The sequence below is a fragment of the Papio anubis genome, chromosome 2, assembly GCF_008728515.1.
Source record: "Papio anubis isolate 15944 chromosome 2, Panubis1.0, whole genome shotgun sequence".
Lineage (NCBI taxonomy): Eukaryota > Metazoa > Chordata > Mammalia > Primates > Cercopithecidae > Papio > Papio anubis.
In genome coordinates this window covers 32,983,846-33,000,544 of record NC_044977.1, presented here as the reverse complement: position 1 = coordinate 33,000,544, position 16,699 = coordinate 32,983,846, and the positions used below count along the sequence as shown (strand labels likewise).

Genomic DNA, 16,699 nt, shown 5'->3' with positions numbered 1-16,699 from the left:
CAAATGGTATTTGTGAATGGCCTTGAAATGCAGAGACCAAAAAGGGTTTTTTCCTCTGACATGGAGAAATGGCCTTTTTCTCAGAGGCTGAGGACCGCAGCTTATCACGCTGGAGTAGAACCCACCTGGACATCCCACAGACCTACTGGGCCTTCAGCAGTGAAGGAAAGTGGCCAGCCACCCTCGATGCCCCATCCCTCCCACATCAATGCTGTGGCTGGCTCCTTACCAAGCCCCACCTTTGCAGACTGTTACTACTGGCTTGTGGATGCCTAGCTCATGTCACCCCCAGCCTGTTCCATTTCCCTGCCCTGCTCCTGCCACCAACCTGAGTGAAATGGAGGATCCCACATTGCTTCTAGGACGGGACTGTCGGGGGCTCTCCTCGCCCCTGACTGGCCCACAGCAGCAGGCTGCTCCCAGCGTTGGCAGCAGTCGTGGTGGGGCTGCAGCAGCTGGTGAGTGGAGTCATCGGGCAGGGTGTATAAGAAAGAGCCCTCGTCCGGGCTAGACTCGGGATCCCTGCAGTGCACAAGCCCAGATGGGGAGGTGGGGCCGGGCAGGGTGGGCCTGTCGCCCCACCCCCTGCTGGCTGTCTCCCTGTCTGAGGACATCAGAGCTGGTGAGAGCTCAGATGGGGCAAAGACTGCTTTCCCCTTTGAACATCAAGAGGTACCACACCATCATTTTCACTCATCATTCTAGTCCATTTCCATTTTATTCCATGTGGGAGGATGTGAGGTCAGGTGTCCAGGGGCCCATGGGCAAAGTCAGTTGTGGTGAGTGCTTCTGATCTGCCTAGTGAGGGAGGATTCCGAGATGCCAACCCATGCCCCCAGGCAGAAAGGGCACCGCAACTGCAAATGAAACAACTGCCTATTAGGGCAACGGCTCAGAGGAGCATGATTGTCAGTTCCGGGGACCCCTGAGTACAGCACTACTGCTTGGCTCTCAGTGACTGGCCTTGGATTTGAGGAGCTAAAGGGAAAGTGAGGCTGTGGGGCTTGGGAGTAAAAGGGGAGAAGCCTGGTTACCTGGTGATCTGGTGACTTTGGGGGTCATATCCATTGCCAAGATGGGTCTGCCTCAGCAGGCGGCTGGTGTCATTCTGCTGCTCAAAAGGAAGAGTAATGAGATGGCCACGCCAGGGAGTCCAGGTAACTTTCCAGTGTTCACTGATCAACAGGAGCATCTGCTCCTGACTAAAGAAAGCCTGGCCCAGCAGCCTGGGCTGAGACCCTAGGAGGGAGGAGGTCCCCCAAGGCAGCCCCGTCACTCCCTCCTGGGTGTCCCATACCTGCCATCCACACCCAAGAGTGCACTACCTGCTGAAGCTCGCCTGGGCAGTGCTGCTGCGGCTTCATGCCCGGGTAGCCCACTGCAGCCGCGGGGCAGCCCCTATTCATGTGGATCCCATTAGCACAGGCCCGTCCACTGATGCCACTGAGGTAGCGCTGTCCGCTGGTCTGGTGGCCTGGGAGTCCTCCCAATGGCACCATAGTATATGGGCAGGAGGAAGGTGGAAGGGCACTTCGAGGAAAACCCAGGTCTGTTGTATGTTCTAGAAGGATAGAAAAACAAAGGTGTGCTTAGGCCAAGGGAGCCTGGGACGGGCTGGAAAAGCCGTCAGGAGCTCCTGGCCTCAGAGGGTCGAAGGATGTAGGCAGAGGGTTGACGGTGCCCAGGAGATGGAGAACATTTTCTCTTAGAGTCTCCTTCGTGTGCCCACTTCTACCCGACACCTAGACTCTTCTGCCGGGAGAAGGGTGGGGAGATACAGGGTCCAGGGCTTGGGGGCAGGAAGTGGCGAGTGAAAAGAAGCAGCAATGTTTAGAGGAGGCAGGCTGACCAGATGTCCTGCCATCTGAAGCAGAAATTAGTGACTGAAAGATTGCAGGATAGAGGGGAAAGCTGAAGGCAGCTCCGCACGCAGCGAACAGGCAGGATGGACTCTAAGTAGGAACATGCGGTGAGAGGAGCAGCTTCGGACACTTAAGAAGATAGCACTGCATAGGTCCCGAGCTCCAAAGGTGCAGAGAAGACAGCCCAACTTCCCCTTCTTCCTCCTCCCCAAGCCGAGGTCTGTTAGCTGCGGGGAGGGGTCCAGTTGTTGGGTATTCTTTGACCTCAGAGACCTTCGGGGGACTCGGGCTTGAGCTTTCTGTGGACACAGACCTAGGCACAGGCCTCCGTAGTGGAGCCCCCATTTCCCGCCCAGGCTCCTCCCACTGAAAGCGTCACTCACTCACTTTGCTGAGACCAGGCCCTCCACAAGCAGAAGGGGATGAAGGTGACGATGATGAGAACGATGGAGCCCAGGACGACCCCGACAATCAGATAGGGCAGGTCACTGGAGCGAGCCACCATGGCCCCAGTGCCCGCCGGCCGCTCTATGGTTTCAGGAGGGGGCGGCTGTGGTGGGGCCAGAGTTGGGGGTGGCAGTCGACCAGGCTGGCCAGAAGACTTCCGAGCTGTATTGTGGACAAAACTCACTTCAGCATATGTTTCCTTGATATTTCCTTCACAACAAATAGAAAAAAAAAATACCCCCATTCCATGGGTGTGGGAAGTGGGGCCAAACTCACTAGATTGGGCCTCAAAATCTCTTATTTGAATGGCGTCCACACTCAGCATGAAATTGGCATCTAATGTGAAATCTGGTGGTGTGGCGGAGACCTGACCCTTACATTTCAAAGCAGAGCCTGAGATGCCTGTGAGCCATGCACCAGAGCTGGACCAGGTACTTCCAGCAGAAGTGCTGTAGTGCTTTTGGGAAGAGCTGGTGAACTTTTGGAAGAAAATATTTAAAATGCAGGAAGCCAGAACAAGAATTGGGAATGGAAGAATTTACCCACACCCAAGAGTGTGCAACCTGCTGGTGGACTGAGACACGAAGTACTACGTATTAGCATGGATCACAGCAGGGGACGGGTGTTCCGGGACTCACGAGGACACACAGTACATGTGAGATGCCAATTCAGAGGTGGAGTCGAGGCCATCAGCTCCTCACTTCAGCTTTGCTGAGTATTAGGAGGTGCAGCTGACCCTGCTGGCCCTAGTGGCCGTCTTCTCCCCCGGCTTTCGGACTCTGTCCCCTGATGTTCCCCACCTCTCTGCTGCTCTGTACGCCTCTCCTTCCCTCTCTGTGCCGTCTGCCTCCGCAGACACTGGGAGGCCTTCCTGGTTCCCCTCTGTCTGTACTCTCTGTATATTCTCACCTAGTCCCATGACTTCCACCTATATCCTAAAGACCCCCAAATGAATCTCCCCACCTGGACCCCCTGCCTGGGACAGGAGCCCTGCTTCTTATCAGACACTTCATTTCAATGTCTCCAAAGAGCCAAACACTCGGTAAGCCTCCAAGTGGTTCTACCTTGTTCCTTTCTCATGAAATCTGTTTCTCTTCTTGCTGTTGCCATTTCAATAAGTTTCAGTACTTCCAGCTGGAAACTCCTTTCACTGTCTCCCAGCCCTAGTGCGCAAGCAGTCCCTGGTCCCACGGACACCTCCTTACAAAAGAGACTCAAACCCGTCCCTTCTCTTTACCTTTACTTTAGAGCCCCAGTTCTCAACCCTCAGCCCATTCCCTGCAGTCACCCCAGTGACCCATCTCAACAGACAAATCCAGTGACAGTCCTCCCCCACCTCACAGCCTCGCGTGGCCCCCGCTGTCCCTGGCTGCACCGGCTCATCTCACAGTATCCTCAGTGGCCTCTTTCCTGGGCATTCACTCCTATAACCTCCTTCCCAGTACCTGACACTCCAACCATCTGGCGCTATGTCCAGCCTTGCCCCCAGGCCACTCTCTCCTCATCCTGGCCTGAGATTCAGTCTTCCAGCAGACCAGTGTGAAGGCTTTATGAAGCCTCTTCCTCCCTCTGGGCACTCCCTGCACCAGGTGATCCAGGATTCTGGGCTGTGCATGTATCCGCCCTCCCTCCAGTGTGCATGACGGAAGAGGGCAGGGAGGGACACAGAGGCCTCAGGGAGGATCTGCTGAATGACTGAAAGCCAGTGAAGCAGAAGAGAGAATGCTGTTGCCTTGATGAGAGGAAAATGTGTTGTTCTGTCCCTATTCCTATTCCTTTGTGATCCTCTCTTGATTATGTTCTTTGCAATACAACTGCTTTATCTCACTTTCAGTACCTGCAAAATGGAGATAATGCTATCTCTCCATCTGACCAATGTGCAAATATTAACAAGTTATTATGTGACTATGTTTAACATGTTTTAAGTGCAATAGAAAGGGTCTGGTCTTGTAGTTAAGATAATCCCGGCCCAAAGCGTGCTCTACCCCTAACTGGCTGCACAGTCTTGGCTAAAGTATGCAGCTTCCTCATGCCCACTTCCTTTCCCATCTCATGGGATTGTAGTTCAGTTAAATAAACCAACCCATGGAAGCACCAAATATCATTGCTGGAATAAAGTATTTATAGGAAGTTCCCAACTTAAGAATGAGGTGTATCCCCTGATTTCATGGATGAGTTAATTACCAAGTTCCTTGAAGGTGTCGTGATAGCCTATTTAGTATTAGGCACAGACAAATGAGTAGAGAGTGAAACATGACCAAGTCTGAGGTTATGTGGAAAACAGTCTTCCTGGAAAAGAGACCCAGTACCGCACAGGGAATGGTGACTTTGCCTTCCCTTGCTGGGACACCAAGACAGGAGAGAGAACCCAAAGAGTTTCACCTTTGGTCTCACAGATCATCACATTGCTGAACTCACTCTCCCCTCCTTCATTGAAGCACTGCATCTTAATGTCGTAGGAGGTCTCTGGCTGCAGGTGGCTGATGGAGTGCCAGTACCTGTCCCCTGGGAAAGAGAGTCAGAGAATGGTGCATGGCAATGTGCACATGGTTTTCTTGATCCCAATCTCATAGTCAGACTCAGCTGCGGCAGTGTGTGGGGAAGGATGCCACTGACTGGCACAGGGGTGGCATATGGAGGAACGCTGGAGGAAATGTTCTAGGTGTCCACCTATGTTGTCCCATCATCATGTGGATTCATGAAGTTGATAGCTTCAAGGGTATTATGAATGAGTCAATGACATGGAGCTCAGAGCTTTGTGTCACACCAGACGCAGGTTTATGCTTTGCCAGATTTCACCAACACCTTGTCCCCCATCCCAGCGGAGGAAATTATAGCACACAGAAGCTATAAACACAGAATTGTGTCTCACCTTCCACCATATCCTTCTTGTAGTCACTATCATTGTCACTGTCTGTGGGTCGATAATAGATATAGAAGCCATGGATTGGGGTGTTGTTGTTACTTGCTGGGATGTACTATAGGGAATGGAGAAGAAACAAGTTGACAATGAGCAGAGAAAACATCATCAAAGCAAAACCACTGGTGTATGAAGCTTCCACCCCAGTCCAGAGTCTGAATTTCACTTGGGGCCCCGGCAAAGATTTCTAATGATATCTCTGAGGTTCTCTGAAAAATGTTGTGAAGATCACTCATTATTTTATTTAGCCTAGACGTCCCTAAGCTTTTGAAGAGAAGAAACAAATTGCCATTTCTCCAAAGACTTCAATTGCTTCTGATCTCCCTGGACATGTGAGGGGCCCCTGTGGCTGAGAAGGGGCCCTGAACAATTGTGTTGGGATCCCCTGTGGTATCAGGGAAAGGGCAGGAAGGAGGGAGAGGTCTACCAGGTCAAGGCACCAGAATCAACCGGAGACCACTAGAGCAGCTCCAGCCACTAAGAGCCTTTCAAATTCCACTGATGAAGCTTTCAGGTGCCCTGTTTGGGAGAGTCTCATCCCCAGGCTCACAGGGAAGGGCGTTTAGGGGAGGCCGTCTTCTGCTGCAGTCCACGGCCAGGCCCGCTTACCATCCACTTGAGCATGATGGTGGTCTCATTGACCGCGTCCGTGAAGGTGATGTAGGGACCTGCCACGGGCCTCTCGTACACGCGGCCGCTGTAGCCGGACACCACGTAGGGCCGAGAGGGGGCGCTGGGCTCGCTCTCCCCTAGCATGTTCAGAGCCCGGACTCGAAACTTGTAGGAGGTGCCTGGTGAGAGGGACACTCACTGAACTCAGGAGCTGGGAAACACCTTCTGATTCTCCCATGGCCTTTCAAGGCCCAGGACCTGGAGGGTCTTCTGGGCAGCCCTTCCCCAAAGCAAGTTCTCAAAGGCCTCACAAGAACACCCGCCATTTTCAGAGCCAGGCTGCGGGGGAGATGGCTCTGGATGCTCTTCTGGAGGGAGGCGGAAGGCTTGTAGGACTGTGGTAAACACCACAGACAGCAACACGGAGGCATGCTGGTGGGTGGGGGCCTGGGCCGAGAGAAGGGGATCCCAGGCTCGTCATCCTCCTCCAGGTGGTCAGGGGCAGCTGGGGGATCAGGCCAAGGCCACAGCATGGCCAGGCCCCTACCTTTCTCTAGGCCTGTGATCTCCACGGACAGCCGCGACGGGGGGATGGCGCTGGTGGCCAGAATCCAGTCTCCCACTTTCTTTAGCTTCTTGTACTCCACACGGAAGGACTGGATCGGGAACCCACCATTCCCACGGGGAATCCAGGTCACGTACACTGAGGTCTCGGAGGCCGTGGAGATGGTGGGCCTGTCGGGAGCTTCTGGGGCTGGGAAAGACCGCACCCAGTAAGGAAGGAAGCAGGGTGAGATGACGGCTGAATGCCCACTGGGCCTGGCCTGCTCCTGACGGGTCCACGCCTCCCCACAGCCCTCCACCCACTGGTGTTCACGTCAGACCTCCCCACGGCTGCCCGGGCTGCCCTCTCCTGGGCGAAGGCTGTGAGCTAAGACCCCTTATGCTATCCTTCTGCAAAGCCAGAGTGTGGAGGCCCAAGGGCCACCGCTCTGGCCTCTGCTGCTCTCTAGATGCACCCAGTCAGCAATCCCAGCATCAATGCCAGCTTTTTATTTAAAAAGCTCCAAACTACATTTCCTCATTGTGGTTAAATGGGAGATGCCAAGAAAATGTCACAAAAACCCTGGACCTACAGAAGTAAGACCCCATTCAGCCACGGGAACAGGCCCTCTGAGGCAGTTCCAGTCCTGACTGCGTGTCCCGTCCCTGCTGCTCGGGCCTTACGGGAGAGGCGGCCGTGGTCGGGCTGGCTGCTGCTCTGGGGACTGGCTCCAGGGTCGTCTCTCTGGATCTGCTGCTCCTTGCTGGCCATGATCTCGGGTTTGGGCCGCCGTCCTGGGTGGAAATGGGTTGTAGTCAGCAAGGGAGAGAGCAGGCATTAGATCTCCCTCCCACAGAGTCCTTTTTGCCTGAGACTCTGCTGAGGGGCGTGACAAAGTGATGCAAATAAGCATCCAGGGCACTGAGGGTGTGGGCTCAGCCTCGGCCGCCACTGGCTCTGTTGTGGTACTACTGCTGGCCCCTGTGTGAGAGAGGGACGAAGGGGTGCCAGAGAGGCCAGCTGGCAACTCTCCTGATGAGAGCTGGGACCTCAGCCTAGCACACAAACCACAAGGAGGCGGTAGCTGGAAGGAAAGATGAAGTTCAAGTGAACGGATGGGGCAAGGTGAGCAGGAATTCTCACCTGGGCCATTGGAACTTGCTTAGACCCATGGAAACCCTAAGCAAGGGGCAACGTTTGACTCTCACCAGTTCGGAAGGTGACCATGGCCGTCTGGCCCTCGCCTGCACAGTTGTAAGCTGCCATCTCCACTTCATACAAGCTCCCGGGGTCGAGTCTGGTGAGGGTCAGGCGGTGCTGGTTGGCTGGAATGCCAGAGATGGTCCAATTGTCAGAGGAGTTTGTGACCTGCTGGAGAAGGAGCTGGTATAAGGACTAGCGTCTCAGCCTAGGGCTACGAGTGGGCTGTGGTTTGCAAGGAAAGCAGCGCTGAGCCCAAGAGGGCAGGAGAAGGGGAAGGACAATGGGCCAGGTTGGGGTTGGGGCGGCACAGACTCAGACTGACCCCCCTGGCTATGGGACACCAGCCTCAGTGGAACATTCACATCAGGCTCTCTGATCCCTCGTCTAATGATCTCATCAAAGAAACCTCAGTGGGGAAGTCAGAGAGCCTGACTGATATTGCTGAGAACTCCTCCAAAGACCTTTTCTCCCTGTATTTCAAAGAACCTCCATGTTTTGCTTTCTTTCTCCTTCTGTAGGTAAACCAAACGCAGTTCCCTCTGTTTATATTCTAATGAGACACAATGATGAGAAAGGTAACGAAAGTATCAGCACCCACGAAATAGCAACATTTGCTAAGGGCTTACTCTGTGCTACACATGGAACTAAGCAGTTTATAGGCGCTACTTCCTTTTCCTCAAAATAGCCCAAGAGATTGGTGTTAATATTGTTCCCACTTCACAAATAGGGAGACTAAGGTTTAGAGAAATGAGCAGTTTGCTCAAAGCCACATGGCTAGTGAGCACCGAAACCATGACTTGACTCCAAAGAGCATGCCCATTGTTGCGCCCTATCCTGGGAAGAAGAGTCTGGGATCCAAAGTCCTGGGTTCAAATCTTGGTTGTGTAACTCAGAGCAAGTCCCCTAACCCTCTGACCCTTCAGCTTTGCATTTCACCAACGAGGCAAATAAACTCTCTCAGGTTATTCTGAAGATTCAATGAGAGAAGTTGTATAAAGTGCCCCGCAGCGAGCTTGGTGCACAGTAGATTCCCAACAAATGCCTGGCCCCTCGAGGCCCCTCCCCACATCCTCAGCCCAGTGCGGTTTCTATCATTTCAGTCCTCTTTGTTTCTGCTCCTGCCTTCAGTCCTTGCTCAGAACTTAAAAACTGTGGATGAATTGTGACTGTGATGGATTAATCCTTAATAGCTTCAAATTCCTAGCTCTTTAAAGGAAAAAATAAGGGAGCTCCAGGCTCCCCAACAGGTGATGCTGAGAGGCTGCTCATCTCAGCTGCCCCACCTTTTGGGACAACAGACTTTACTGCCAACTCTGCATCCCAGAGAGCCTGCTGGAGCCTCAAGTTGTGGTTTGCTGAAGGAAGAAAACAGCTGGAAGGAAAAGCTCTTCTCCCTGAGCAGAATATTCCAAAGTTGAACAAAACGTACCATTCAAGGCACAGGAATGGTCTGGGCTCATTGTCAGGCTTCCAGGATTTGTTCCAAGGGGAGACATTTTTACAAACTGAGACTCCCCAGTGGTGCTGGAAACCCAAACACAGTAGCCCAGGGTCTGCAGATGCACCAGGAAATGAAACTTGCTTCGCGCATGTGAAACAGTGAAAATTAGCTGAATGATTCCCAGTCCCCAGCAAGAGAAGGCGGATGAAAAAACACAGCCCGAATGCTGACTTTTGATTTCAAATTCTTTCTTGGGGATCTTTAAGACTTGTTAGTTCCGTAAGAGAGGAACTGCTTTCAAGCCAGAACTTCTGCCTTGGCAACCCCAGGCTGAGGAGCCCCCAGGCTGGAGCCTAAGAGAAGCCAGAAGCAGCAGGGGCCTGTCCGGACTCTCACTTCCCCTGCGCCCCATGTACCCCTGCCCTCCCAGCGCTGGCCTCACACTTCCACTGGGCCCAGAAATGAAAATAAGAAATAGAAGGGTAATTAGTCACTGTCACACACACTGAGGGGGTGAATGTGGCCTGAGCCTGGCATTTCCGGATCACCACGGCACGGCCTTTGCCAGTCTGCCTCTTGTGCAAGGCTGCTTCATGGCCACCTATTGGCCTGAAAAATATTATTCTTGCTCTCATGCTGGGTTTCGTCTCCTGGGAACCATGGGCGTTTGGCCTGCCCTGATCTTTGTCTACAACTCTGAGATGGAGGTGTCCAGTTACATGGGGAAATAGGATTAGGACTAGCCCTGCCCTACAACATGTGAACAATGCTGCTTTTTGTTAAAAACTCATTCACCCGCTTTGCTGGCTGCCTATGAGGAGGCCAGCAGGTGGAGGGCTAATGAGAAACTGCTCCCCCCGTCCCCCTGCCTTTGGGGAGGCAGCAGAGGGGGCATAGGGGGTGCTCTGCCTTAGGTGTCTTTCTGACAACCCCAGGGTCTCTGTGGACTTGTCCCGACCCAAGGTCTTCTAGGAGAGCATGTAAGGGGAAAGAACAGAATAGAAGGAGTCAGGGGCCAGGGCTCCAAGGCAGGGAAACGGCTTCTGCACAGCTAGCGCGCTCCACTGTGCAGGCTTGGTTCTGTTTTCTTGCTTGTTTGTGGAGGTGGGGAGGAGTAGAGAAATACTTTTAATTCCACATTCATATGCTTTCCATCAAGTGCACATAGCATTTTTATAAGCAAAAGTAATATAAATGCATAATAAAAATCAGCACGTACATGCTGTTATTTATCAAATACAATTTTTAAAAATCCATTTAAGAATAATAGTTTTCTACTATCGAATGGCCTTAGAAAGAAAATGGCGTATACTTGGAGTGAACAGAAACATTTTCAAGGATGTTTTCTTATGGGGAATTTCATGTCCTCATCCCTGTGGGGTAACAACAGGTAGGAGCACAGCCTTCAGCGAGAGTGGCTGCCTGGGGACCCTGCCCTGCCTCACAGGACACAGTGTACAGGAGCATAGGCCTGGCTGGGCTCTGCCCCCGCATCCCGTCAGAGCCCGAGACTCCCTCCCTGACAGCTCCTGAAACATTCACCTGGACAGACTTCCTTCTGTCAAGGAGAAATAGCTGAGGTCTGAACAACATGATGTGCTTTGAGCTCAAATGCCTGCTTGTCAAACCCAAGCCATGACAGATTCTGAGAACTGAGGGGGTATTTTACAGCCTACAGAGAAAACACTTGTTCACAAATATTTGTTTTCCTGGCATTAGGCTAGCTGGCTTACCATGCCAGGGTTCCTGCAGGCATGTACCCAGCACAGCTTACTTTCATAAAAAAACAAAATGTAACATCAACAACTAACGACGGAGGATGATGGTTACCAGGGAGACTGTTCACCGTCTCCTCAGGGACTGCAAGCTAGTGTGAGCTTCTGGGAAATGTGTGCATAGAGCTTAGTACTGGATGCACGCACAAGGCTTTTTCCTGGGCCTTCCAGGGTCCCACACGACCATCTCACAACCAGCTCCCTGGGAGGCAGCAGGGATGGACACTGGAGGAGACAGAAGGGCCTGATTAGTGGTGGGGATTACTGGTTCAGGCTTCAGGAACTCGATGGCCAGGAGGCAGTGGCTCTGCTCAGCTTTGCCGGGAAGGCTGTGCAGGGGAGGCAGCGGCCCCACACCAGGGCCATACCTTGCGATGTTTCACCACATAGTAGAGGATCGGTGCCCAGCCATTGCCCTCATGCCGAGGCCGCCACACCAGTTCATATGAGTCGGTCTTGGAGGTGCGGGGCGAGCTGAGGATGATGGGAGCCTCGGCGGGAGCCCCCTGCCCTTTCTCTCCTGGACACTGCGGGGAAGCAGGCCGTGCTGATGTTGGGGGTCTGGGGAGCGCTGGTTCCCCCCTCAGCATCTGCTCAGGGCTGCCGGGTTTGGAGGGTGGTGCAGGAGGTGTGCCAGTAGCCGGCTCAGCATCCTGCCGTAGCCTCGTGGTTATGCCTGGAGGACCAACAGGAAGGAGAAGGAAAGGTTAGTCTCCTGGTTTACCTGCTGAGCTGTTGAAATGGGGAGAAAACAGGAAGAAGTCAGAGAGGCAACCTGGGCCCACCATCAGCCCGACCGCCACCCACTCTGTGCTGCCCAGCCGGGCTCCATGGAAGACAGCGCGGGTGTCCCTGTCCTGCCAGAAGGAAAAAGCAGCCTGGTCTGCCCGGCCAGGGGCTCAGGGGTGGCTTGGGCATGGCAAGCAAACCTCTCTGTGGCCTGCTTTTCTCCTGAGTCCACGTGAGGGGCATCTCCCGTGAACTAACTCAATTTCCTCTCGAGGCCCAGGAGCCCTGCGCCTTCCTTTTCGGTCTAGGCTGGAGATGGAGACATGTCCCTCCATGGTGGACTCTCACCACAGCACCATGTGGGCCTTTTGCTACTGAACATGAGACATGAACACAACTGGAAATGTCCTCTGAGAGTCTGAGGCCAGGAGGGGCAGTGCTTCCTTCAGGAGATTTCTACAGAATCTGCCAGCACCTGTCTCTCCTCTACCTGACCTTCCCCACCACAGGATACGGGCACCTGATAATGCGGACTTAGCATTGTATTGTACTCATTGCTGTATTTTTCTCAAGTCGTTTCCCTGGTAAGTTTCGTCCCCATAGGGGAATTCTCAAGGGCAGGGTCTTTGCCGCGTTGCTCTGCACCCCCATATGACCTCTCCCCAGGCTAAGCATGGTCACTGCTCAGTTGGCATAGGCCCCAACTGGAATGAAGCTTGCTGAGAAGGACAGACTGGCTTTTCTTCACCAAAGCACTAGAGCAGTGGTTGTCAAACTGGGTTCCACAGAAATATTTTTTTAAATACAACAATGAAATGAATTATTTTCATTAGTGAAAATCTGCACTTCTGATTTATTAAGTTCATATACATTTGAACTTACAACTAAAAGCTACTTTTTTCTATCTTATATACTGGTATATTTGAGAAATGGATTCTTAAATGAGAATCATCATCTGGAATCTCAAACCCCTGGGTTACACTCACTTGGCCTGGAGGTTCGCAGCTGGACCACGGCGTGGGCACTCCCGACCTCGTTCTCGGCCATGCACTGGTAGACGCCTTCGTCCTCAGGCCCCATGCTGAGCACGCGCAGGGCCCTGCGGGAGAGCTGGAGGCGCTGGCTGGAGATGAGAGGCGTGGCATTCCTCAGCCACAGCACGGAGGGCGGAGGGTTCCCGCGCACCTCACAGGTGAGCTTGGCACTCTGGCCCCAGGGGATGACCAGCTGGGACAGCTCCATGGTGACCTCAGGGGGTTCTGCCAGGAAACCAGAGCAGGGTGAGAAGGACTGGGTCTTTCTGTCCCAGGCCAGATGGGCCGGGAGGGATGTAGTTAGGAGCAGCTCCCCCTGCCCTTCAGCTGTTGCTTTTTCCTAATGGGTAGAGTAGAGGGAGGGAGAGGTCCGACGTCTCCACCGTCAGAGTCATGACAGGCAGGCTCCAGGACTGTGTGCCCTTGCTCTGGGATCCGAAGAGCCCTGACTCTTCAGCCTGCCTCTGTTCCTCACTCGGCATGTGGCCTTTCACAAGACGCAAACCCTCCGTGAGCCTGGGTTACGTTTCTAGAAAGGCTGCACAGACCAGAGAGAAGGCCAAGGAGAAGACAGTCCACAGCAGACACTCACCAAACACCTGGACGTTGTAGAGGATGACCGCTGCCCCAGGCTGCCCAACCCCATTGTCGGCCATGCAGCGGTAGGTGCCTGAGTCCTCCTCACTGGTGGTGTCGATGAGGAGGTTGCTCAGCAGGAAGCGCGTCTTGTTGTAGCCGGCGACACTGGACCCATCCTTGGCCCAGGTGACCCGTGGGGGTGGGATTCCACTGGCCACACACTCCAGAATGAGACTCTGGCCTTTGGTGACGATGATGGTTTGGGCCTCCGGCGGGTAGATGATGCGGGCAGCCTCAGCGGTGGAGCCTGGAGGGGCAAGGAGGGCAAGGACAGAAGGCGTGTGGACCGGGATGTCCTGCAGAGCATCCCCAGGAGGCAGTCCCAGAGAGCATGGAGATGGGATCAAACAGCCATTCCGGGTCTTTCAACCTAGGTAGAGCGGGGCATGCTACAGAATTCCCTTGGGGCTTGGTGTCCTTATCAGAAACAAGGGCTTCTTCTGCAGGGAGCTGTCATGAGTAAGAAATGAGATAATACAGAAGAACAGCAGCATCAACACAACAAATGCACAGTTAACGATGTGTGCTGGCAAGGAGAGAAAGGTGAGGGATCGGAGAGGCAGTTTAAATGGTACAGATGTTTCTTTCTGCTTGCCCTCAGTAAGAGCACTGTGAGGCTGAGGATGAGATGGGATACAAGGATCTGCCATGCTCCCAGCCCCACCCTATGGTTCTCAGGCCCAAGTGTCCCTCACAGTGAGCATCTCAGAGCCGGCCTCCGGCTGAGCTGAATGGAATCCACTGTTTAAACACGTGCATTTCTCATACTGCAAGGTCCCCAAATGCAAATCACTATGTACTTCATCAGGACACAGCTGGGGAAGCTGTAATCTTTTTCTAACACTGCGGACAAACTGCACAGAACTCACTGAGAGGCACGTTGACTCTCCAATGTGCGCCGCTCCTCAGCGACCTTCGAGGAGCACAGGGACCACGTGTGATTCTGCTTTATATGCCAACCAGGGACAGACCCAGGTTTTCTAAAACCTGAAATTTATACAGTTTTGAAGGCCCAAAAAAGAATGGAAAACAATAGATACGAAATTAGGCCCTTCTGAGGCCTCTGTCAGTGAGTGAAGGACCACGGAAGTTTCGCTTCATTAGTTTCACAGTGACTCCATCTCTGGTGCCAACTCTAAGCTAACTCCGTGTAAGACGCCACTTCTCTGAATAGGCAGGGACTCCAGACAAGTGCATGGAAAGGTAGCTGCTATTTTCCTGTGCATTGAGAGCATGTGGGCCTCCTGGACGCTCACCAGAGGGTGGTGCTGGGCACACCTCATCCATGCAGAGAATGCAGGCTCAGGGACCTCATGCAGGGCAGAACGGTGGCCTGGAGGCCTTCCATGTGGGCGTCTGTGCGAGGCACGTGCTGTGTCTGCTGCTGAGCTTGAGACGAGACCCACCGTCCTGCCCAGCACACACATACTGACCCATCCCAATCGCAAAGTAACGGTGAAGGAAACCTTCCAACAGGCAGGTGTGACAGCAGGCACAGTCACCTGCCAGAGCCAGGCCTGAGGGCTGTGTGCTGTGAGACGCTGGCCCTGAGGCTGGCCAGAGGGGAGAGAACCCCTGGCTGAGTCCCAGGTGTTCCCCCTGGCCAAAGCCAGTGCACACAGAACTGTAGCTTGGATGTGGCACCTCCAGGTATCTACCTCCCTTTCTATCTTTGTGAGCCCTTCCATCAGTGATCCCCCCTGTCCCCCAGCAGATGGGCCCGGGCCTTACGGCGCACACGCAGCCTGTCGCTGGAGCCGGAGGTTTTCACTTCCTGGGTCACTGGGTTGTAGGCCGCACACTTGTACATGCCCTCGTCCTCCTGGCTGGCATTCACAATCTGGAGGTTCCCCGAGGGCATGATCAGGTAGTTACCTGTGGAAAGGGCAGGGCCAGGGGAAGACGGGATGGGTTTGGGTCCAGAATGCTTCACTCTGCAGCTTCCACAAAGGAGACGTGCACGGAGGGAGAGGAACAGGCTGGGCAGGCACTAGGAGCTGATGTCCCCCTGAGTCCCCACAAGACCAAGCTTAAGATGCTGTTCTCCCCATAAAACCTTGTAACAAGAGGGACAGAGTGCCAGAGAGAAAAGGTAACTAACCAACCAGCTAACAGACTGGCTGACTGACTAACTGCCAGAATTTAGTGCATAGGTCTATGGAAGAGCATTTTATACTTTCAAGGGAGCTAGGGGAGGCTAGAAAGAAAGCAGGATTTTGAATCAGCCATGGTCTCATGCTCTGGGTCTGCTGGGTATTAACTGTGTAATGTAACTTGGGCAAGTTAATTAACCTCTCTGATCCAGTTTCCTTATTTGTGAAAAGGCTTAATGTATGCTGCCTGAGGGCCATTGTAAGGATTGAGAGGTCCATGCTGCACACATGAGAGATGAGATCATCATTCCTACAAGCCTGGAGGAAATTGATTTTGGAGCTTCCCCTCATTCTCCCTTCCCAAAATGATGAGCAAATCTTCCCATCAGTCATAGCCATCACTCGGAATCGCCTCATTATTGCATTTTTGCTACTTGGAGAGGAATATTCTGACTTCTAACCACTGTCCTCCCCATGAATGCCACTGAAATCCTTTCTCCCACATCAGAGGCCTGTTAGGCTCTGTTTGCTCCTGGTCCACGGGTGCCATGGGCTGGTGCCCCAGGGGTGTTCAGGTTCTATAACTGGGAGGCAGATTCACAGCTCCTGGACACCCCAGCAACTAGGGTGGCATTTGGCTTCCTGGCAGGTAAAGCTATGGCTGTCAGTGCCGAGCTTTGCCCTGGTGGCCCCTCCTGAGAGCTGTGCTGTTGCCAAGCCTGGTGCCTGCCTGCTGCTGGGCCACCCAGGTATGAGCTGCTTAGCAAGTGCCAGATGGAGTGGGAAAAACCTCTCCCAGAGGCTGCTGCCAACCTTCTGCTGGGGACAGTAGGGATTAATGCTCTTCTTCCCCCAGTCTCCAGTTGGTTCTGAGTGGTTGGATTAGGGGTTTAACCCTTTTGAAAACAGTTTTCTGTATTCTCTAAGTTTTCTATAATGAACATATGTTCCTTCACAACCAGAAAGAGTTAATAAAAACATCTTAAAATCTAGAGTATATTTTTAAAGGTATACTTTTTTTTTTTCTTCTTGAGACAGGGTCTCACTCTGTCACTCAAGCTAGAGTGCAGTGGCACGATCTTGGCTCACTACAACCTCAGCCTCCTGGGCTCAAGCAATGAAAAGGTATACATTTTGAGCTATGGTGTCAGGTCAAGTTAGGTCTACTTGGCCTCGAGTACAGGGTCAGTTGTGAAAAGAGGCTGGCTTTGACTTCAGGGACAACCTCTTCCCCTCTGGCATTCTGTGGACCAAGTCTTGGCTTCTCTGGACCTGCTGCCATGTCTGTCCACAGTGGCTTGAGCAGGGAGCTGTGACAGCTGAGATAACTGCATTTACTATGCAAACAGGGAGAGGGAAAAATGAAGTCCACTGCAAAGATTACTCTGCTGCGTGGGGAA

General features: G+C 53.2%; 1 protein-coding gene across 9 annotated transcripts in view; it reads right to left on the bottom strand.

Moving 5' to 3' along the window:
- The window catches only part of BOC (BOC cell adhesion associated, oncogene regulated), a 75,457-nt gene that overhangs the window by 1,550 nt on the left and 57,208 nt on the right, over positions 1–16,699 (bottom strand). For 6 of the 9 annotated variants that reach the window (XM_021934063.2, XM_009199983.4, XM_009199986.4 and 3 more), the window contains 14 exons: positions 14,938–15,081; positions 13,160–13,453; positions 12,520–12,792; positions 11,173–11,480; positions 7,594–7,756; positions 7,069–7,179; positions 6,389–6,595; positions 5,839–6,020; positions 5,182–5,287; positions 4,692–4,814; positions 2,250–2,471; positions 1,326–1,561; positions 1,035–1,111; positions 329–522 (listed from right to left, as the gene is read on the bottom strand). In XM_021934063.2, the coding sequence (XP_021789755.1) occupies positions 329–522; positions 1,035–1,111; positions 1,326–1,561; positions 2,250–2,471; positions 4,692–4,814; positions 5,182–5,287; positions 5,839–6,020; positions 6,389–6,595; positions 7,069–7,179; positions 7,594–7,756; positions 11,173–11,480; positions 12,520–12,792; positions 13,160–13,453; positions 14,938–15,081 (2,640 nt within the window). The other 3 variants (XM_003893936.5, XM_017955143.3, XM_017955145.3) reach the window with 2 other exon arrangements.